Source organism: Staurois parvus, unplaced genomic scaffold (assembly GCF_062004578.1).
Source record: "Staurois parvus isolate SC_StPar_1 unplaced genomic scaffold, SC_StPar_1.0 ptg000444l, whole genome shotgun sequence".
NCBI classification, from domain to species: Eukaryota; Metazoa; Chordata; class Amphibia; order Anura; family Ranidae; genus Staurois; species Staurois parvus.
The window spans coordinates 4,329,252-4,352,140 of NW_028318240.1; the positions used below are offsets into that span (position 1 = coordinate 4,329,252).

The 22,889-nt window shown below is 53.0% G+C and overlaps 1 protein-coding gene across 1 annotated transcript; it reads left to right on the forward strand.

Moving 5' to 3' along the window:
* The first annotated feature begins 381 nt into the window (after positions 1 to 381).
* On the forward strand, positions 382 to 4,815 carry LOC149453969 (uncharacterized). The gene has a single exon (XM_089687998.1). The coding sequence runs from the start codon at positions 382 to 384 to the stop codon at positions 4,813 to 4,815; it is 4,434 nt and encodes a 1,477-aa protein (XP_089544124.1).
* The last annotated feature ends 18,074 nt before the right edge of the window (positions 4,816 to 22,889 follow it).

A 22,889-nucleotide genomic window follows, 5' to 3' on the forward strand; every position in this document is an offset into this window, starting at 1 on the left:
TGTGGAGGGATCTTCTGCTGTCCCCGTGAATCTGCCTGGATCTATCCCCTGCCTGGACTGAACCCCTTGTTCTCCGTGAGTACCTGCTTCCCCACTGTTACCTGAACTGTTACGGTGGTGACTCCTCGCACCCCTCTCCTGTGTCGGACTACCCCTGTTACAGGGACACCCCCTTGGCTCTCCTAGTGGACTATAAGTGGGTGGGGACCCTCGTTACCATTTAGTGGCAAATCCACCCTCTCTGCCACCCAACGTATTGAAGGACTGCCGTCTGTTTGTCTCAATAAAGCTTTGTGCGTCTGCCATCCTCTCTGTGTGTTCTGTCCTGCCTTTCCTCCGTCACATACTGGTTGGCAGCGGTGGGATCAGGACACTGAGGAGATGACAGACAGCGAAAGCCAGCAGATGCAGGAACAGACCCGGCCCAGCGAATACAGGAAGTGGACTGTGGCATGTCTGCAGGAGAGGGCTGAGGAGCTGGCCCTTTCCTGGAGGGGCCTAGCCAAAGAGGATCTGATCACTGCCATTGAGGAGGCGGACCCCCAGGACGCCCCAGGAAAAAGCAGATCAACCCCAGCCTCCCCAGCACGCAAGGATCCAGGGCCCAAGAGCCCCTGGCTTACTCGGGTGGAGGAAGAGATGGCCCTCCTGGGGTCAGACGCCACAGCAGAGGACAAGCGAGAGGCTATCCGGAGGGCGCATGAAAGAGAGAGCCAAGGGAGCCACCGTGACCTAAGCTGCCCGTCCAGCCCCAGGGCTGTGGGATACCCCCCTCCCCGGGTCAGCCGCAAGGACTTTAAACCCTTCAACGAAGCCGCCGGGGATGTGGAGGGGTTCTTTCAGGACTTTGAGCAGCAGTGCCAGCTCATGGAGGTGCCAAGCACGGATTGGATACGGCACCTCGTGGGTCTGTTAGAAGGGGGTGCAGCTGCGGCCTACCGCACTCTGGACTATGTGGATGGCCGGGATTATGCCCGGGTCAAACAGACTGTGTTGGAATATTATGCGGTGACCCCAGAAGTGCACCGGGCACGCTTCCGTGACCTTCCCTGCCATGCGGAACCGTCCTATAGGATGTATGCGCACAAGATGTCGCAGTCCTGTCGGAGGTGGCTAGAGGGGGAACAGGCCCGCACCGCAGAAGAAATCATTCAAGCATTTTTAAAGGAGCAATTCTACAACCAATGCCCGGCGGAGGTGCGCGGATGGGTAAGAGAGAAAGCCCCTACCACCCTTGCAAAGGCCGCTGCCCTGGCTGATGAGATCCTGGCCATCAAGCCACACTGGAAACGGCAGGCCCCTGAGCCGTCAAGGGCCCCGCCCCCCGCCACCTCTGCCAAAATGGGCCCCCCACCTACCACTGCCAATCCCGCAGTGCCACCCCCCAGAGCCCGGTTCACGGGGCCCCCCGTGGAGCGCCGCTGCTATGGATGCAACCAGCCAGGGCACCTCCAAGCTAACTGCCCCACCTCTCGAAGCCGGCGTTCTACCCGTCCGGTTCACTACCTGGAACTTCATCCCGCAGAAGAACCACTGCCCCCGCCTCCCAGCGAATGGATGAGCCCCCCAGACGCCAACCAACCCTGGGGGGTTTACAGTGTCCACCCCCCGGGGGCTACATACTCCACCCAGAAACAACGCCACCTGCAGGCTGTGCGGGTAGATGGACATCCCGCAACCGGTTTTCGGGATACGGGGGCCTTCCTGACCATCGCTGATCCCCGAGTGATCCGGCCGGAAGCCATCCAACCCGGCCCTGGATTCGCCATCGAGCTGGCGGGAGGAGCCAGACATCACATCCCCAGGGCATCAGTGCGCCTCGACTATGGGTTCGGGGAGCAACAGTGCCAGATCGGCGTCATGGGCGGCCTCCCGGCGGATGTCTTACTCGGCAATGACTTAGGGGAGCTACGATGCCAGTACGTCGGGGCGGTGACCCGGCGCCAAGCAGGTCGAGGTCCTCCTACAGACGAAGCCACCACAGGACCTTTCCCCAGCATGGACTTGGTGAGTGAACCCCTACCTGACTCAGACCTTCCCCTGACCTGGGATCGGGAGATCTTTAAGCGGGAGGTAGCCACAGACCCCACCTTGGCTAAGTTTAGGACCCAGGCCGCCGCAGGGCGGCAGGAGGGGGATGGGGGCCAGCTTTGGTGGGAGCAGGGGTTGTTGTACCGCACAGCAGGCCCAAGCCGCCTAGGTCAACCCTCTGCTAGCCCCACACAACTGATAGTGCCCAGACGGTTCCGGTTCCCACTACTCCAGATAGCCCACGACATTCCAGTAGCTGGCCACCTGGGTAAGAGGAAAACGGGGCTGCGGCTGACCCAAGCCTTCTACTGGCCAGGTATCACCCAGGACGTAGCCCACTTCTGTCAGACCTGTGACATCTGTCAGAGGAGGGGACGCCCAGGGGACCACCCCAAGGCACCGCTCCGCCCCTTACCCATCATTGATGAGCCCTTTCAGCGGGTAGCTGTAGACATCCTGGGGCCCCTGGCCCGGCCCAGTAAGGCCGGCAAGCGGTACATCCTCACGGTAGTGGATTACGCTACCCGCTACCCCGAGGCTGTCCCCCTGTCCAGCATCTCCGCCCCCAAAGTAGCCGAGGCCCTAGTCACCGTTTTCTCCCGGGTGAGTTTCCCCAGTGAGATCCTGACGGACCAGGGTACCCAGTTCATGTCCGAGGTGGTCCAATCCCTCTGGCGCACGTGCGGGGTAAGGGCGATCCGGACCACTCCCTATCACCCCCAAACCAATGGCCTCTGCGAGCGCTTCAATGGCACACTGAAGAGCATGCTGAGGTCCTTCGTTGATGGGGAGGCGGACTGGGAGAAGCTCCTTCCATACCTGCTGTTTGCATATCGGGAGGTACCGCAAGAGTCAACGGGGTTCTCCCCCTTCGAACTCCTGTACGGGCGGAAGGTCCGCGGTCCCCTATCCCTGCTCCGGGAACATTGGGAAGGGCAGATAGAGGACACGGGTACCCCCGTCATTCCCTACGTTCTCGAGCTACGGGAAAGGCTGACCCGCCTGGCCACCATGGCCCACAGCCACCTCCAGGCAGCCCAGACACGTCAGAAGGTCTGGTACGACCGCAAGGCACGCGGCCGCGAGTTCACTGAAGGGCAGCAGGTGCTCAAGATCGTCCCCAACCCCCAGAATAAGCTCCAGCACATCTGGGAAGGACCCTACAAGGTCCTCCGCAAGATAGACGAGACTAGTTACGTCATTGGTCTCGACGCCCGCAACCGCCAACAGCGCACGGTCCACATCAACATGTTGAAAGAGTACCATGACCGGGCTCTGCCCGTGCTCGCTGTCTGCCCCGCCTCCACAGGCGGAGCAGACGAGGGAGCCCTGCCCGATCTCCTGCAAGCCACCAAAGTCACCACTCCCCTAGATCAGATTCCAACGGGGGCTCGGCTGAACCCCCGCCAGACGGCCCAGATGCGGGCCGTGATAGCGGACCGGGCCGTCGCCTTCTCGGCCACCCCAGGTCGCACCGCGTTAGCCCTCCACCACGTGGAGACCCACAGTCAGAAACCCATCCAGCAGGCCCCATACAGAGTCCCCGAATCCGTGAAGGCGGCCATCCGAGCAGAACTCTCCGAGATGCTCCAGCTGGGTATCATCCGACCCTCCCGCAGTCCTTGGGCCTCCCCGGTGGTGCTCGTGCCAAAGAAGGATGGGACCACCCGCTTTTGCGTGGATTACCGGAGGTTGAATGACTACACTGTCAGTGACGCCTACCCCATGCCCCGCATAGACGACCTGCTGGACCGTCTGGCCGGGGCCCGCTACGTGAGCACCCTAGACCTCAGCAAGGGCTACTGGCAAATCACCCTCACAAAAGAGGGTGTTGAGCGCTCCGCCTTCATTACCCCGTTCGGCCTGTATGAATTCCTCGTCATGCCCTTCGGCATGAAAAACGCCCCCGCCACCTTTCAGCGGGTCGTGGACCAGCTACTGGAGGGATGCCAAGAGTTCGCGTGCGCTTACCTAGATGACATAGCGATCTTTAGCGACTCGTGGGAGGAGCACCTGGCCCACGTGGGGGCCATCCTAGACCGCATCTGTAGGGCCGGGCTGACACTGAGACCAGACAAGTGCCAGTTGGGAATGGCGGAGGTACAGTACCTCGGGCACCGAGTAGGGGGGGGGACACTGAAACCTGAGCCAGCCAAGGTTCAGGCCATTTATGACTGGCCCACTCCCCAAACCAAGAAGCAAGTGATGGCATTCCTCGGCACTGCCGGCTATTACCGTAAATTTGTACCTAATTTCAGCTCCATGGCCCAGCCCCTGACCGACCTGACCCGGAAGAACAGTCCCCGGATGGTGACCTGGACCTCGGCCTGTGAATCCGCCTTCTGTGACCTCAAATCTGCCCTGGCAAGAAACCCCGTCCTGGCCGCCCCTGACCACAACAGACGCTTCCTCGTACAGACAGATGCCTCCACCTACGGCCTAGGGGCTGTCCTCAGCCAAGTCAACGAGGCTGGGGAGGAACACCCCGTTGCCTTCCTCAGCCGCAAACTACTAGACCGGGAAGTTGCCTATGCTACAGTGGAGAAGGAGTGTCTGGCCATAGTCTGGGCCCTAAAGAAACTACAGCCCTACCTGTACGGCCGGGAGTTCACCATCGTCACCGACCACAACCCCCTCACATGGCTGAACCGGGTGTCTGGGGATAATGGGCGCCTCCTTAGGTGGAGCCTGGCCCTCCAGCCCTACAACTTTACCATTCGTTACAGGCGGGGAAGCCAGCACCAAAACGCTGATGGCCTTTCCCGCCAACAAGACCCACAGTAGCTAGGCTAGGCCCCACAAGTGCCTTCCAGAGAACCCGGTTGGGTCCCCCTTATCGGCACTTGTAAAAAGGAGGGGGGAGGAGTGTCGCGGTATGGGAGCCTGCCAATTATTAATCCCCTTATTAATGCCTTGTATCACATGCCCTCAGAGTCCTGATCTGTATTGTTCCAATTGTCCCCTGTGTCACTGGCCTAATGGCCTAATTAAATTACTCTGGACCCCTCCTCCCTTCCCCCTCATGCCAAATTCCTGAACTCTCTGGACAGGGCCCATTGCCATGGTAACCCGACAGGAAGTATCTAGTTACCAACTCAATACTTAAGAGAGAGCAAGGAAACCCCCAGTGTGTTCTCCTGGCTGTGTGTGTGAGGGACGGCTGTGCTGAGCGCCAGCTCCTCTCATCCCCCGTCCTCCTCCTCATCTCCTGGACTGTCTGTGTTGCCTGCAATCCCTGCACTGTGGAGGGATCTTCTGCTGTCCCCGTGAATCTGCCTGGATCTATCCCCTGCCTGGACTGAACCCCTTGTTCTCCGTGAGTACCTGCTTCCCCACTGTTACCTGAACTGTTACGGTGGTGACTCCTCGCACCCCTCTCCTGTGTCGGACTACCCCTGTTACAGGGACACCCCCTTGGCTCTCCTAGTGGACTATAAGTGGGTGGGGACCCTCGTTACCATTTAGTGGCAAATCCACCCTCTCTGCCACCCAACGTATTGAAGGACTGCCGTCTGTTTGTCTCAATAAAGCTTTGTGCGTCTGCCATCCTCTCTGTGTGTTCTGTCCTGCCTTTCCTCCGTCACAATAGCAATGGATAGGGCAGTGGCTGTAGCATAGTGGTTAAGGTGCCCGTCCAGTAAGTGCATGGTGGTAGGTTTGAGGGCCCCTTAGATATAGCAATGGATAGGGCAGTGGCTATAGCATAGTGGTTAAGGTGCCCGTCCAGTAAGTGCATGGTGGTAGGTTTGAGGACCCCCCTCTATATAGCAATGGATAGGGCAGTGGCTGTAGCATAGTGGTTAAGGTACCCGTCCAGTAAGTGCATGGTGGTAGGTTTGAGGGCCCCTTCTATATAGCAATAGATAGGGCAGTGGCTATAGCATAGTGGTTAAGGTGCCCGTCCAGTAAGTGCATGGTGGTAGGTTTGAGGCCCCCCCTCTATATAGCAATGGATAGGGCAGTGGCTGTAGCATAGTGGTTAAGGTGCCCTTCCAGTAAGTGCATGGTGGTAGGTTTGAGGCCCCCCCTCTATATAGCAATGGATAGGGCAGTGGCTGTAGCATAGTGGTTAAGGTGCCCTTCCAGTAAGTGCATGGTGGTAGGTTTGAGGCCCCCCCTCTATATAGCAATGGATAGGGCAGTGGCTGTAGCATAGTGGTTAAGGTGCCCGTCCAGTAAGTGCATGGTGGTAGGTTTGAGGGCCCTTTCTATATAGCAATGGATATGGCAGTGGCTATAGCATAGTGGTTAAGGTGCCCGTCCAGTAAGTGCATGGTGGTAGGTTTGAGGCCCCCCCTCTATATAGCAATGGATAGGGCAGTGGCTGTAGCATAGTGGTTAAGGTGCCCGTCCAGTAAGTGCATGGTGGTAGGTTTGAGGGCCCCTTAGATATAGCAATGGATAGGGCAGTGGCTATAGCATAGTGGTTAAGGTGCCCGTCCAGTAAGTGCATGGTGGTAGGTTTGAGGACCCCCCTCTATATAGCAATGGATAGGGCAGTGGCTGTAGCATAGTGGTTAAGGTGCCCGTCCAGTAAGTGCATGGTGGTAGGTTTGAGGGCCCCTTCTATATAGCAATGGATAGGGCAGTGGCTATAGCATAGTGGTTAAGGTGCCCGTCCAGTAAGTGCATGGTGGTAGGTTTGAGGCCCCCCCTCTATATAGCAATGGATAGGGCAGTGGCTGTAGCATAGTGGTTAAGGTGCCCGTCCAGTAAGTGCATGGTGGTAGGTTTGAGGGCCCCTTCTATATAGCAATAGATAGGGCAGTGGCTATAGCATAGTGGTTAAGGTGCCCGTCCAGTAAGTGCATGGTGGTAGGTTTGAGGCCCCCCCTCTATATAGCAATGGATAGGGCAGTGGCTGTAGCATAGTGGTTAAGGTGCCCTTCCAGTAAGTGCATGGTGGTAGGTTTGAGGCCCCCCCTCTATATAGCAATGGATAGGGCAGTGGCTGTAGCATAGTGGTTAAGGTGCCCGTCCACTAAGTGCATGGTGGTAGGTTTGAGGGCCCCTTCTATATAGCAATGGATATGGCAGTGGCTATAGCATAGTGGTTAAGGTGCCCGTCCAGTAAGTGCATGGTGGTAGGTTTGAGGCCCCCCCTCTATATAGCAATGGATAGGGCAGTGGCTGTAGCATACTGGTTAAGGTGCCCGTCCAGTAAGTGCATGGTGGTAGGTTTGAGGGCCCTTTCTATATAGCAATGGATATGGCAGTGGCTATAGCATAGTGGTTAAGGTGCCCGTCCAGTAAGTGCATGGTGGTAGGTTTGAGGCCCCCCTCTATATAGCAATGGATAGGGCAGTGGCTGTAGCATAGTGGTTAAGGTGCCCGTCCAGTAAGTGCATGGTGGTAGGTTTGAGGGCCCCTTCTATATAGCAATGGATAGGGCAGTGGCTGTAGCATAGTGGCTAAGGTGCCCGTCCAGTAAGTGCATGGTAGTAGGTTTGAGGGCCCCTTCTATATAGCAATGGATAGGGCAGTGGCTATAGCATAGTGGTTAAGGTGCCCGTCCAGTAAGTGCATGGTGGTAGGTTTGAGGGCCCCTTCTATATAGCAATGGATAGGGCAGTGGCTATAGCATAGTGGTTAAGGTGCCCGTCCAGTAAGTGCATGGTGGTAGGTTTGAGGCCCCCCCTCTATATAGCAATGGATAGGGCAGTGGCTGTAGCATAGTGGTTAAGGTGCCCGTCCAGTAAGTGCATGGTGGTAGGTTTGAGGGCCCCTTAGATATAGCAATGGATAGGGCAGTGGCTATAGCATAGTGGTTAAGGTGCCCGTCCAGTAAGTGCATGGTGGTAGGTTTGAGGACCCCCCTCTATATAGCAATGGATAGGGCAGTGGCTGTAGCATAGTGGTTAAGGTGCCCGTCCAGTAAGTGCATGGTGGTAGGTTTGAGGGCCCCTTCTATATAGCAATGGATAGGGCAGTGGCTATAGCATAGTGGTTAAGGTGCCCGTCCAGTAAGTGCATGGTGGTAGGTTTGAGGCCCCCCCTCTATATAGCAATGGATAGGGCAGTGGCTGTAGCATAGTGGTTAAGGTGCCCGTCCAGTAAGTGCATGGTGGTAGGTTTGAGGGCCCCTTAGATATAGCAATGGATAGGGCAGTGGCTATAGCATAGTGGTTAAGGTGCCCGTCCAGTAAGTGCATGGTGGTAGGTTTGAGGACCCCCCTCTATATAGCAATGGATAGGGCAGTGGCTGTAGCATAGTGGCTAAGGTGCCCGTCCAGTAAGTGCATGGTAGTAGGTTTGAGGGCCCCTTCTATATAGCAATGGATAGGGCAGTGGCTATAGCATAGTGGTTAAGGTGCCCGTCCAGTAAGTGCATGGTGGTAGGTTTGAGGGCCCCTTCTATATAGCAATGGATAGGGCAGTAGCTATAGCATAGTGGTTAAGGTGCCCGTCCAGTAAGTGCATGGTGGTAGGTTTGAGGCCCCCCCTCTATATAGCAATGGATAGGGCAGTGGCTGTAGCATAGTGGTTAAGGTGCCCGTCCAGTAAGTGCATGGTGGTAGGTTTGAGGGCCCCTTAGATATAGCAATGGATAGGGCAGTGGCTATAGCATAGTGGTTAAGGTGCCCGTCCAGTAAGTGCATGGTGGTAGGTTTGAGGACCCCCCTCTATATAGCAATGGATAGGGCAGTGGCTGTAGCATAGTGGTTAAGGTGCCCGTCCAGTAAGTGCATGGTGGTAGGTTTGAGGGCCCCTTCTATATAGCAATGGATAGGGCAGTGGCTATAGCATAGTGGTTAAGGTGCCCGTCCAGTAAGTGCATGGTGGTAGGTTTGAGGCCCCCCCTCTATATAGCAATGGATAGGGCAGTGGCTGTAGCATAGTGGTTAAGGTGCCCGTCCAGTAAGTGCATGGTGGTAGGTTTGAGGGCCCCTTCTATATAGCAATGGATAGGGCAGTGGCTATAGCATAGTGGTTAAGGTGCCCGTCCAGTAAGTGCATGGTGGTAGGTTTGAGGCCCCCCCTCTATATAGCAATGGATAGGGTAATGGCTGTAGCATAGTGGTTAAGGTTCCCTTCCAGTAAGTGCATGGTGGTAGGTTTGAGGCCCCCCCTCTATATAGCAATGGATAGGGCAGTGGCTGTAGCATAGTGGTTAAGGTGCCCGTCCAGTAAGTGCATGGTGGTAGGTTTGAGGGCCCCTTCTATATAGCAATGGATATGGCAGTGGCTATAGCATAGTGGTTAAGGTGCCCGTCCAGTAAGTGCATGGTGGTAGGTTTGAGGCCCCCTCTCTATATAGCAATGGATAGGGCAGTGGCTGTAGCATAGTGGTTAAGGTGCCCGTCCAGTAAGTGCATGGTGGTAGGTTTGAGGGCCCCTTCTATATAGCAATGGATAGGGCAGTGGCTATAGCATAGTGGTTAAGGTGCCCGTCCAGTAAGTGCATGGTGGTAGGTTTGAGGCCCCCCTCTATATAGCAATGGATAGGGCAGTGGCTGTAGCATAGTGGTTAAGGTGCCCGTCCAGTAAGTGCATGGTGGTAGGTTTGAGGGCCCCTTCTATATAGCAATGGATAGGGCAGTGGCTGTAGCATAGTGGTTAAGGTGCCCGTCCAGTAAGTGCATGGTAGTAGGTTTTAGGGCCCCTTCTATATAGCAATGGATAGGGCAGTGGCTATAGCATAGTGGTTAAGGTGCCCGTCCAGTAAGTGCATGGTGGTAGGTTTGAGGCCCCCCTCTATATATCAATGGATAGGGCAGTGGCTGTAGCATAGTGGTTAAGGTGCCCGTCCAGTAAGTGCATGGTGGTAGGTTTGAGGGCCCCTTCTATATAGCAATGGATAGGGCAGTGGCTATAGCATAGTGGTTAAGGTGCCCGTCCAGTAAGTGCATGGTGGTAGGTTTGAGTCCCCCCTCTATATAGCAATGGATAGGGCAGTGGCTGTAGCATAGTGGTTAAGGTGCCCGTCCAGAAAGTGCATGGTGGTAGGTTTGAGGGCCCCTTCTATATAGCAATGGATAGGGCAGTGGCTATAGCATAGTGGTTAAGGTGCCCGTCCAGTAAGTGCATGGTGGTAGGTTTGAGGGCCCCTTCTATATAGCAATGGATAGGGCAGTGGCTATAGCATAGTGGTTAAGGTGCCCGTCCAGTAAGTGCATGGTGGTAGGTTTGAGGCCCCCCCTCTATATAGCAATGGATAGGGCAGTGGCTGTAGCATAGTGGTTAAGGTGCCCGTCCAGTAAGTGCATGGTGGTAGGTTTGAGGGCCCCTTCTATATAGCAATGGATAGGGCAGTGGCTATAGCATAGTGGTTAAGGTGCCCGTCCAGTAAGTGCATGGTGGTAGGTTTGAGGGCCCCCCTCTATATAGCAATGGATATGGCAGTGGCTGTAGCATAGTGGTTAAGGTGACCGTCCAGTAAGTGCATGGTGGTAGGTTTGAGGGCCCCTTCTATATAGCAATGGATAGGGCAGTGGCTATAGCATAGTGGTTAAGGTGCCTGTCCAGTAAGTGCATGGTGGTAGGTTTGAGGACCCCCCTCTATATAGCAATGGATAGGGCAGTGGCTGTAGCATAGTGGTTAAGGTGCCCGTCCAGTAAGTGCAATGTGGTAGGTTTGAGGGCCCCTTCTATATAGCAATGGATAGGGCAGTGGCTATAGCATAGTGGTTAAGGTGCCCGTCCAGTAAGTGCATGGTGGTAGGTTTGAGGCCCCCCCTCTATATAGCAATGGATAGGGCAGTGGCTGTAGCATAGTGGTTAAGGTGCCCGTCCAGTAAGTGCATGGTGGTAGGTTTGAGGGCCCCTTCTATATAGCAATGGATAGGGCAGTGGCTATAGCATAGTGGTTAAGGTGCCCGTCCAGTAAGTGCATGGTGGTAGGTTTGAGGGCCCCTTCTATATAGCAATGGATATGGCAGTGGCTATAGCATAGTGGTTAAGGTGCCCGTCCAGTAAGTGCATGGTGGTAGGTTTGAGGCCCCCCCTCTATATAGCAATGGATAGGGCAGTGGCTGTAGCATAGTGGTTAAGGTGCCCGTCCAGTAAGTGCATGGTGGTAGGTTTGAGGGCCCCTTCTATATAGCAATGGATAGGGCAGTGGCTATAGCATAGTGGTTAAGGTGCCCGTCCAGTAAGTGCATGGTGGTAGGTTTGAGGCCCCCCTCTATATAGCAATGGATAGGGCAGTGGCTGTAGCATAGTGGTTAAGGTGCCCGTCCAGTAAGTGCATGGTGGTAGGTTTGAGGGCCCCTTCTATATAGCAATGGATAGGGCAGTGGCTGTAGCATAGTGGTTAAGGTGCCCGTCCAGTAAGTGCATGGTAGTAGGTTTGAGGGCCCCTTCTATATAGCAATGGATAGGGCAGTGGCTATAGCATAGTGGTTAAGGTGCCCGTCCAGTAAGTGCATGGTGGTAGGTTTGAGGCCCCCCTCTATATAGCAATGGATAGGGCAGTGGCTGTAGCATAGTGGTTAAGGTGCCCGTCCAGTAAGTGCATGGTGGTAGGTTTGAGGGCCCCTTCTATATAGCAATGGATAGGGCAGTGGCTATAGCATAGTGGTTAAGGTGCCCGTCCAGTAAGTGCATGGTGGTAGGTTTGAGGCCCCCCCTCTATATAGCAATGGATAGGGCAGTGGCTGTAGCATAGTGGTTAAGGTGCCCATCCAGTAAGTGCATGGTGGTAGGTTTGAAGCCCCCCCTCTATATAGCAATGGATAGGGCAGTGGCTGTAGCATAGTGGTTAAGGTGCCCGTCCAGTAAGTGCATGGTGGTAGGTTTGAGGGCCCCTTCTATAAAGCAATGGATAGGGCAGTGGCTATAGCATAGTGGTTAAGGTGCCCGTCCAGTAAGTGCATGGTGGTAGGTTTGAGTCCCCCCTCTATATAGCAATGGATAGGGCAGTGGCTGTAGCATAGTGGTTAAGGTGCCCGTCCAGTAAGTGCATGGTGGTAGGTTTGAGGGCCCCTTCTATATAGCAATGGATAGGGCAGTGGCTATAGCATAGTGGTTAAGGTGCCCGTCCAGTAAGTGCATGGTGGTAGGTTTGAGGGCCCCTTCTATATAGCAATGGATAGGGCAGTGGCTATAGCATAGTGGTTAAGGTGCCCGTCCAGTAAGTGCATGGTGGTAGGTTTGAGGCCCCCCCTCTATATAGCAATGGATAGGGCAGTGGCTGTAGCATAGTGGTTAAGGTGCCCGTCCAGTAAGTGCATGGTGGTAGGTTTGAGGGCCCCTTCTATATAGCAATGGATAGGGCAGTGGCTATAGCATAGTGGTTAAGGTGCCCGTCCAGTAAGTGCATGGTGGTAGGTTTGAGGCCCCCCCTCTATATAGCAATGGATAGGGCAGTGGCTGTAGCATAGTGTTTAAGGTGCCCGTCCAGTAAGTGCATGGTGGTAGGTTTGAGGGCCCCTTCTATATAGCAATGGATAGGGCAGTGGCTGTAGCATAGTGGTTAAGGTGCCCGTCCAGTAAGTGCATGGTAGTAGGTTTGAGGGCCCCTTCTATATAGCAATGGATAGGGCAGTGGCTATAGCATAGTGGTTAAGGTGCCCGTCCAGTAAGTGCATGGTGGTAGGTTTGAGGCCCCCCCTCTATATAGCAATGGATAGGGCAGTGGCTGTAGCATAGTGGTTAAGGTGCCCGTCCAGTAAGTGCATGGTGGTAGGTTTGAGGGCCCCTTCTATATAGCAATGGATAGGGCAGTGGCTATAGCATAGTGGTTAAGGTGCCCGTCCAGTAAGTGCATGGTGGTAGGTTTGAGGCCCCCCCTCTATATAGCAATGGATAGGGCAGTGGCTGTAGCATAGTGGTTAAGGTGCCCATCCAGTAAGTGCATGGTGGTAGGTTTGAGGCCCCCCCTCTATATAGCAATGGATAGGGCAGTGGCTGTAGCATAGTGGTTAAGGTGCCCATCCAGTAAGTGCATGGTGGTAGGTTTGAGGGCCCCTTCTATATAGCAATGGATAGGGCAGTGGCTATAGCATAGTGGTTAAGGTGCCCGTCCAGTAAGTGCATGGTGGTAGGTTTGAGGCCCCCCCTCTATATAGCAATGGATAGGGCAGTGGCTGTAGCATAGTGGTTAAGGTGCCCGTCCAGTAAGTGCATGGTGGTAGGTTTGAGGGCCCCTTCTATATAGCAATGGATAGGGCAGTGGCTATAGCATAGTGGTTAAGGTGCCCGTCCAGTAAGTGCATGGTGGTAGGTTTGAGGCCCCCCCCTCTATATAGCAATGGATAGGGCAGTGGCTGTAGCATAGTGGTTAAGGTGCCCGTCCAGTAAGTGCATGGTGGTAGGTTTGAGGGCCCCTTCTATATAGCAATGGATAGGGCAGTGGCTATAGCATAGTGGTTAAGGTGCCTGTCCAGTAAGTGCATGGTGGTAGGTTTGAGGCCCCCCCTCTATATAGCAATGGATAGGGCAGTGGCTGTAGCATAGTGGTTAAGGTGCCCATCCAGTAAGTGCATGGTGGTAGGTTTGAGGGCCCCTTCTATATAGCAATGGATAGGGCAGTGGCTATAGCATAGTGGTTAAGGTGCCCGTCCAGTAAGTGCATGGTGGTAGGTTTGAGTCCCCCCCTCTATATAGCAATGGATAGGGCAGTGGCTGTAGCATAGTGGTTAAGGTGCCCGTCCAGTAAGTGCATGGTGGTAGGTTTGAGGGCCCCTTCTATATAGCAATGGATAGGGCAGTGGCTATAGCATAGTGGTTAAGGTGCCCGTCCAGTAAGTGCATGGTGGTAGGTTTGAGGCCCCCCCTCTATATAGCAATGGATAGGGCAGTGGCTGTAGCATAGTGGTTAAGGTGCCCATCCAGTAAGTGCATGGTGGTAGGTTTGAGGGCCCCTTCTATATAGCAATGGATAGGGCAGTGGCTATAGCATAGTGGTTAAGGTGCCCGTCCAGTAAGTGCATGGTGGTAGGTTTGAGGCCCCCCCTCTATATAGCAATGGATAGGGCAGTGGCTGTAGCATAGTGGTTAAGGTGCCCGTCCAGTAAGTGCATGGTGGTAGGTTTGAGGGCCCCTTCTATATAGCAATGGATAGGGCAGTGGCTATAGCATAGTGGTTAAGGTGCCCGTCCAGTAAGTGCATGGTGGTAGGTTTGAGGCCCCCCCCTCTATATAGCAATGGATAGGGCAGTGGCTGTAGCATAGTGGTTAAGGTGCCCGTCCAGTAAGTGCATGGTGGTAGGTTTGAGGGCCCCTTCTATATAGCAATGGATAGGGCAGTGGCTATAGCATAGTGGTTAAGGTGCCTGTCCAGTAAGTGCATGGTGGTAGGTTTGAGGCCCCCCCTCTATATAGCAATGGATAGGGCAGTGGCTGTAGCATAGTGGTTAAGGTGCCCATCCAGTAAGTGCATGGTGGTAGGTTTGAGGGCCCCTTCTATATAGCAATGGATAGGGCAGTGGCTATAGCATAGTGGTTAAGGTGCCCGTCCAGTAAGTGCATGGTGGTAGGTTTGAGGCCCCCCCTCTATATAGCAATGGATAGGGCAGTAACTGTAGCATAGTGGTTAAGGTGCCCGTCCAGTAAGTGCATGGTGGTAGGTTTGAGGCCCCCCCTCTATATAGCAATGGATAGGGCAGTGGCTGTAGCATAGTGGTTAAGGTGCCCGTCCAGTAAGTGCATGGTGGTAGGTTTGAGGGCCCCTTCTATATAGCAATGGATAGGGCAGTGGCTATAGCATAGTGGTTAAGGTGCCCGTCCAGTAAGTGTATGGTGGTAGGTTTGAGGGCCCCTTCTATATAGCAATGGATAGGGCAGTGGCTATAGTATAGTGGTTAAGGTGCCCGTCCAGTAAGTGCATGGTGGTAGGTTTGAGGCCCCCCTCTATATAGCAATGGATAGGGCAGTGGCTGTAGCATAGTGGTTAAGGTGCCCGTCCAGTAAGTGCTTGGTGGTAGGTTTGAGGGCCCCTTCTATATAGCAATGGATAGGGCAGTGGCTATAGCATAGTGGTTAAGGTGCCCGTCCAGTAAGTGCATGGTGGTAGGTTTGAGGCCCCCTCTATATAGCAATGGATAGGGCAGTGGCTGTAGCATAGTGGTTAAGGTGCCCGTCCAGTAAGTGCATGGTGGTAGGTTTGAGGCCCCCCCTCTATATAGCAATGGATAGGGCAGTGGCTGTAGCATAGTGGTTAAGGTGCCCGTCCAGTAAGTGCATGGTGGTAGGTTTGAGGGCCCCTTCTATATAGCAATGGATAGGGCAGTGGCTATAGCATAGTGGTTAAGGTGCCCGTCCAGTAAGTGCATGGTGGTAGGTTTGAGGCCCCCTCTATATAGCAATGGATAGGGCAGTGGCTGTAGCATAGTGGTTAAGGTGCCCGTCCAGTAAGTGCATGGTGGTAGGTTTGAGACCCCCCCTCTATATAGCAATGGATAGGGCAGTGGCTATAGCATAGTTTTTAAGGTGCCCGTCCAGTAAGTGTATGGTGGTAGGTTTGAGGGCCCCTTCTATATAGCAATGGATAGGGCAGTTGCTATAGCATAGTGGTTAAGGTGCCCGTCCAGTAAGTGCATGGTGGTAGGTTTGAGGCCCCCCCTCTATATAGCAATGGATAGGGCAGTGGCTGTAGCATAGTGGTTAAGGTGCCCGTCCGGTAAGTGCATGGTGGTAGGTTTGAGGCCCCCCCCTCTATATAGCAATGGATAGGGCAGTTTCTATAGCATATTGGTTAAGGTGCCCGTCCAGTAAGTGCATGGTGGTAGGTTTGAGGGCCCCTTCTATATAGCAATGGATAGGGCAGCGGCTGTAGCATAGTGGTTAAGGTGCCCGTCCAGTAAGTGCATGGTGGTAGGTTTGATGCCCCCCCTCTATATAGCAATGGATAGGGCAGTAACTGTAGCATAGTGGTTAAGGTGCCCGTCCAGTAAGTGCATGGTGGTAGGTTTGAGGCCCCCCCTCTATATAGCAATGGATAGGGCAGTGGCTGTAGCATAGTGGTTAAGGTGCCCGTCCAGTAAGTGCATGGTGGTAGGTTTGAGGGCCCCTTCTATATAGCAATGGATAGGGCAGTGGCAATAGCATAGTGGTTAAGGTGCCCGTCCAGTAAGTGTATGGTGGTAGGTTTGAGGGCCCCTTCTATATAGCAATGGATAGGGCAGTGGCTATAGTATAGTGGTTAAGGTGCCCGTCCAGTAAGTGCATGGTGGTAGGTTTGAGGCCCCCCCTCTATATAGCAATGGATAGGGCAGTGGCTGTAGCATAGTGGTTAAGGTGCCCGTCCAGTAAGTGCTTGGTGGTAGGTTTGAGGGCCCCTTCTATATAGCAATGGATAGGGCAGTGGCTATAGCATAGTGGTTAAGGTGCCCGTCCAGTAAGTGCATGGTGGTAGGTTTGAGGCCCCCCCTCTATATAGCAATGGATAGGGCAGTGGCTGTAGCATAGTGGTTAAGGTGCCCATCCAGTAAGTGCATGGTGGTAGGTTTGAGGCCCCCCCTCTATATAGCAATGGATAGGGCAGTGGCTGTAGCATAGTGGTTAAGGTGCCCGTCCAGTAAGTGCATGGTGGTAGGTTTGAGGGCCCCTTCTATATAGCAATGGATAGGGCAGTGGCTATAGCATAGTGGTTAAGGTGCCCGTCCAGTAAGTGCATGGTGGTAGGTTTGAGGCCCCCCCTCTATATAGCAATGGATAGGGCAGTGGCTGTAGCATAGTGGTTAAGGTGCCCGTCCAGTAAGTGCATGGTGGTAGGTTTGAGGGCCCCTTCTATATAGCAATGGATAGGGCAGTGGCTATAGCATAGTGGTTAAGGTGCCCGTCCAGTAAGTGCATGGTGGTAGGTTTGAGGCCCCCTCTATATAGCAATGGATAGGGCAGTGGCTGTAGCATAGTGGTTAAGGTGCCCGTCCAGTAAGTGCATGGTGGTAGGTTTGAGGGCCCCTTCTATATAGCAATGGATAGGGCAGTGGCTATAGCATAGTGGTTAAGGTGCCTGTCCAGTAATTGCATGGTGGTAGGTTTGAGGGCCCCTTCTATATAGCAATGGATAGGGCAGTGGCTATAGCATAGTGGTTAAGGTGCCCGTCCAGTAAGTGCATGGTGGTAGGTTTGAGGCCCCCCCTCTATATAGCAATAGATAGGGCAGTGGCTGTAGCATAGTGGTTAAGGTGCCCGTCCAGTAAGTGCATGGTGGTAGGTTTGAGGGCCCCTTCTATATAGCAATGGATAGGGCAGTGGCTATAGCATAGTGGTTAAGGTGCCCGTCCAGTAAGTGCATGGTGGTAGGTTTGAGGCCCCCCCTCTATATAGCAATGGATAGGGCAGTGGCTGTAGCATAGTGGTTAAGGTGCCCGTCCAGTAAGTGCATGGTGGTAGGTTTGAGGGCCCCTTCTATATAGCAATGGATAGGGCAGTGGCTATGGCATATTGGTTAAGGTGCCCGTCCAGTAAGTGCATGGTGGTAGGTTTGAGGCCCCCCCTCTATATAGCAATGGATAGGGCAGTGGCTGTAGCATAGTGGTTAAGGTGCCCATCCAGTAAGTGCATGGTGGTAGGTTTGAGGCCCCCCCTCTATATAGCAATGGATAGGGCAGTGGCTGTAGCATAGTGGTTAAGGTGCCCGTCCAGTAAGTGCATGGTGGTAGGTTTGAGGGCCCCTTCTATATAGCAATGGATAGGGCAGTGGCTATAGTATAGTGGTTAAGGTGACCGTCCAGTAAGTGCATGGTGGTAGGTTTGAGGCCCCCCCTCTATATAGCAATGGATAGGGCAGTGGCTGTAGCATAGTGGTTAAGGTGCCCGTCCAGTAAGTGCATGGTGGTAGGTTTGAGGGCCCCTTCTATATAGCAATGGATAGGGCAGTGGCTATAGCATATTGGTTAAGGTGCCCGTCCAGTAAGTGCATGGTGGTAGGTTTGAGGCCCCCCCTCTATATAGCAATGGATAGGGCAGTGGCTGTAGCATAGTGGTTAAGGTGCCCGTCCAGTAAGTGCATGGTGGTAGGTTTGAGGGCCCCTTCTATATAGCAATGGATAGGGCAGTGGCTGTAGCATAGTGGTTAAGGTGCCCGTCCAGTAAGTGCATGGTGGTAGGTTTGAGGCCCCCCCTCTATATAGCTGTCGCGGTATGGGAGCCTGCCAATTATTAATCCCCTTATTAATGCCTTGTATCACATGCCCTCAGAGTCCTGATCTGTATTTTTCCAATTGTCCCCTGTGTCACTGGCCTAATGGCCTAATTAAATTACTCTGGACCCCTCCTCCCTTCCCCCTCATGCCAAATTCCTGAACTCTCTGGACAGGGCCCATTGCCATGGTAACCCGACAGGAAGTATCTAGTTACCAACTCAATACTTAAGAGAGAGCAAGGAAACCCCCAGTGTGTTCTCCTGGCTGTGTGTGTGAGGGACGGCTGTGCTGAGCGCCAGCTCCTCTCATCCCCCGTCCTCCTCCTCATCTCCTGGACTGTCTGTGTTGCCTGCAATCCCTGCACTGTGGAGGGATCTTCTGCTGTCCCCGTGAATCTGCCTGGATCTATCCCCTGCCTGGACTGAACCCCTTGTTCTCCGTGAGTACCTGCTTCCCCACTGTTACCTGAACTGTTACGGTGGTGACTCCTCGCACCCCTCTCCTGTGTCGGACTACCCCTGTTACAGGGACACCCCCTTGGCTCTCCTAGTGGACTATAAGTGGGTGGGGACCCTCGTTACCATTTAGTGGCAAATCCACCCTCTCTGCCACCCAACGTATTGAAGGACTGCCGTCTGTTTGTCTCAATAAAGCTTTGTGCGTCTGCCATCCTCTCTGTGTGTTCTGTCCTGCCTTTCCTCCGTCACAATAGCAATGGATAGGGCAGTGGCTGTAGCATAGTGGTTAAGGTGCCCGTCCAGTAAGTGCATGGTGGTAGGTTTGAGGGCCCCTTAGATATAGCAATGGATAGGGCAGTGGCTATAGCATAGTGGTTAAGGTGCCCGTCCAGTAAGTGCATGGTGGTAGGTTTGAGGACCCCCCTCTATATAGCAATGGATAGGGCAGTGGCTGTAGCATAGTGGTTAAGGTACCCGTCCAGTAAGTGCATGGTGGTAGGTTTGAGGGCCCCTTCTATATAGCAATAGATAGGGCAGTGGCTATAGCATAGTGGTTAAGGTGCCCGTCCAGTAAGTGCATGGTGGTAGGTTTGAGGCCCCCCCTCTATATAGCAATGGATAGGGCAGTGGCTGTAGCATAGTGGTTAAGGTGCCCTTCCAGTAAGTGCATGGTGGTAGGTTTGAGGCCCCCCCTCTATATACAGTTGTGGCCAAAATTATTCAACCCCCAATGCTGTAAAGGGGTTTAGGGACTATAGTGTACATTTGGAATTGTATTCAGAATCAAATCCTACAAGGACGTTGTAACTACCCAAATGCAACTAAAATGACATCAATTGTTTATGTAATACAGTAGTAAATGGTTCTTATGTGGTTTCTTCATTGCCACAATTATTCAACCCCTTAAAGACTACCACTCTGAAGAACAGAGGTTCATACAGGTGCTTTCCATCAGGTATTGAAAACACCTGTGGATGTCACCGAGCAGCAATCAAGCATAATAAGCACCAATTAGGCAGCTTTAAAATGACTGTGATACTCAGCTCCTTCTAGACATTTACTGGTGTGGTTACAAACATGGTGAAGGCAAGAGAATGGTCCAGGAAGACAAGAGAAGAGGTGATTTCTCTTCACAGGAAGGGCAATGGCTATAAGAAGATTGCAAAGATGTTAAACATACCAAGAGACACCTTAGGAAGCATCATTCGCAAATTCAAGGCAAAGGGCACTGTTGAAACGCTACCTGGTCGTGGCAGAAAGAAGATGCTGACTTCGACTGCTGTGCGCTACCTGAAGCGTAGAGTGGAGAGAAGTCCCCGTGTGACTGCTGAGGAACTGAGAAAAGATTTGTCAGATGTGGGTACAGAAGTTTCAGCCCAGACAATAAGACGCACACTGCGTAATGAAGGCCTCCGTGCCAGAACTCCCAGGCGTACCCCCTTGCTGTCTCCAAAGAATAAGAAGAGTCGACTGCAGTATGCCAAAAGCCATGTGGACAAACCACAAAAGTTGTGGGATAGTGTTCTGTGGACTGATGAAACAAAATTAGAACTGTTTGGGCCCATGGATCAACGCTATGTTTGGAGGAGGAAGAACAAGGCCTATGATGAAAAGAACACCTTGCCTACTGTGAAGCATGGTGGAGGGTCAATCATGCTTTGGGGCTGTTTTGCTTCTGCAGGTACAGGGAAGCTTCAGCGTGTGCAAGGTACCATGAATTCTCTTCAGTACCAGGAGATATTGGATGGAAACGTGATGCAGTCCGTCACACACCTGAGGCTTGGGAGACGTTGGACCTTTCAACAGGACAATGATCCCAAGCATACCTCCAAGTCCACTAGAGCATGGTTGCAGAGGAAAGGCTGGAACATTTTGGAGTGGCCATCGCAGTCACCAGACTTAAATCCGATTGAGAACCTCTGGTGGGACTTAAAGAAAGCAGTTGCAGTGCGCAAGCCTAAGAATGTGACTGAACTGGAGGCCTTTGCCCATGAAGAATGGGCGAAGATACCCGTAGATCGCTGCAAGACACTTGTGTCAAGCTATGCTTCACGTTTAAAAGCTGTTATAACTGTAAAAGGATGCTGTACTAAGTACTAAGATTGAATGTCACTTGGGGGTTGAATAAAACTGATAATGCTGTGAGCACAGAAAAGACATTTGTGGTTATTTCATTATAACTGTTATGTTATATTTGTCTGACCTACAAGTGCCTCTTTAATGTAAATGTAAGCAAGATGACTGAATGATCAAAAGCAATGTCAAACTGGCCAAAACACTCAATTTCAGTGGGGGTTGAATAATTTTGGCCACAACTGTAGCAATGGATAGGGCAGTGGCTGTAGCATAGTGGTTAAGGTGCCCTTCCAGTAAGTGCATGGTGGTAGGTTTGAGGCCCCCCCTCTATATAGCAATGGATAGGGCAGTGGCTGTAGCATAGTGGTTAAGGTGCCCGTCCAGTAAGTGCATGGTGGTAGGTTTGAGGGCCCTTTCTATATAGCAATGGATATGGCAGTGGCTATAGCATAGTGGTTAAGGTGCCCGTCCAGTAAGTGCATGGTGGTAGGTTTGAGGCCCCCCCTCTATATAGCAATGGATAGGGCAGTGGCTGTAGCATAGTGGTTAAGGTGCCCGTCCAGTAAGTGCATGGTGGTAGGTTTGAGGGCCCCTTAGATATAGCAATGGATAGGGCAGTGGCTATAGCATAGTGGTTAAGGTGCCCGTCCAGTAAGTGCATGGTGGTAGGTTTGAGGACCCCCCTCTATATAGCAATGGATAGGGCAGTGGCTGTAGCATAGTGGTTAAGGTGCCCGTCCAGTAAGTGCATGGTGGTAGGTTTGAGGGCCCCTTCTATATAGCAATGGATAGGGCAGTGGCTATAGCATAGTGGTTAAGGTGCCCGTCCAGTAAGTGCATGGTGGTAGGTTTGAGGCCCCCCCTCTATATAGCAATGGATAGGGCAGTGGCTGTAGCATAGTGGTTAAGGTGCCCGTCCAGTAAGTGCATGGTGGTAGGTTTGAGGGCCCCTTCTATATAGCAATGGATAGGGCAGTGGCTATAGCATAGTGGTTAAGGTGCCCGTCCAGTAAGTGCATGGTGGTAGGTTTGAGGCCCCCCCTCTATATAGCAATGGATAGGGTAATGGTTGTAGCATAGTGGTTAAGGTGCCCTTCCAGTAAGTGCATGGTGGTAGGTTTGAGGCCCCCCCTCTATATAGCAATGGATAGGGCAGTGGCTGTAGCATAGTGGTTAAGGTGCCCGTCCAGTAAGTGCATGGTGGTAGGTTTGAGGGCCCCTTCTATATAGCAATGGATATGGCAGTGGCTATAGCATAGTGGTTAAGGTGCCCGTCCAGTAAGTGCATGGTGGTAGGTTTGAGGCCCCCCCTCTATATATCAATGGATAGGGCAGTGGCTGTAGCATAGTGGTTAAGGTGCCCGTCCAGTAAGCGCATGGTGGTAGGTTTGAGGGCCCCTTCTATATAGCAATGGATAGGGCAGTGGCTATAGCATAGTGGTTAAGGTGCCCGTCCAGTAAGTGCATGGTGGTAGGTTTGAGGCCCCCCTCTATATAGCAATGGATAGGGCAGTGGCTGTAGCATAGTGGTTAAGGTGCCCGTCCAGTAAGTGCATGGTGGTAGGTTTGAGGGCCCCTTCTATATAGCAATGGATAGGGCAGTGGCTGTAGCATAGTGGTTAAGGTGCCCGTCCAGTAAGTGCATGGTAGTAGGTTTTAGGGCCCCTTCTATATAGCAATGGATAGGGCAGTGGCTATAGCATAGTGGTTAAGGTGCCCGTCCAGTAAGTGCATGGTGGTAGGTTTGAGGCCCCCCTCTATATATCAATGGATAGGGCAGTGGCTGTAGCATAGTGGTTAAGGTGCCCGTCCAGTAAGTGCATGGTGGTAGGTTTGAGGGCCCCTTCTATATAGCAATGGATAGGGCAGTGGCTATAGCATAGTGGTTAAGGTGCCCGTCCAGTAAGTGCATGGTGGTAGGTTTGAGTCCCCCCTCTATATAGCAATGGATAGGGCAGTGGCTGTAGCATAGTGGTTAAGGTGCCCGTCCAGAAAGTGCATGGTGGTAGGTTTGAGGGCCCCTTCTATATAGCAATGGATAGGGCAGTGGCTATAGCATAGTGGTTAAGGTGCCCGTCCAGTAAGTGCATGGTGGTAGGTTTGAGGGCCCCTTCTATATAGCAATGGATAGGGCAGTGGCTATAGCATAGTGGTTAAGGTGCCCGTCCAGTAAGTGCATGGTGGTAGGTTTGAGGCCCCCCCTCTATATAGCAATGGAAAGGGCAGTGGCTGTAGCATAGTGGTTAAGGTGCCCGTCCAGTAAGTGCATGGTGGTAGGTTTGAGGGCCCCTTC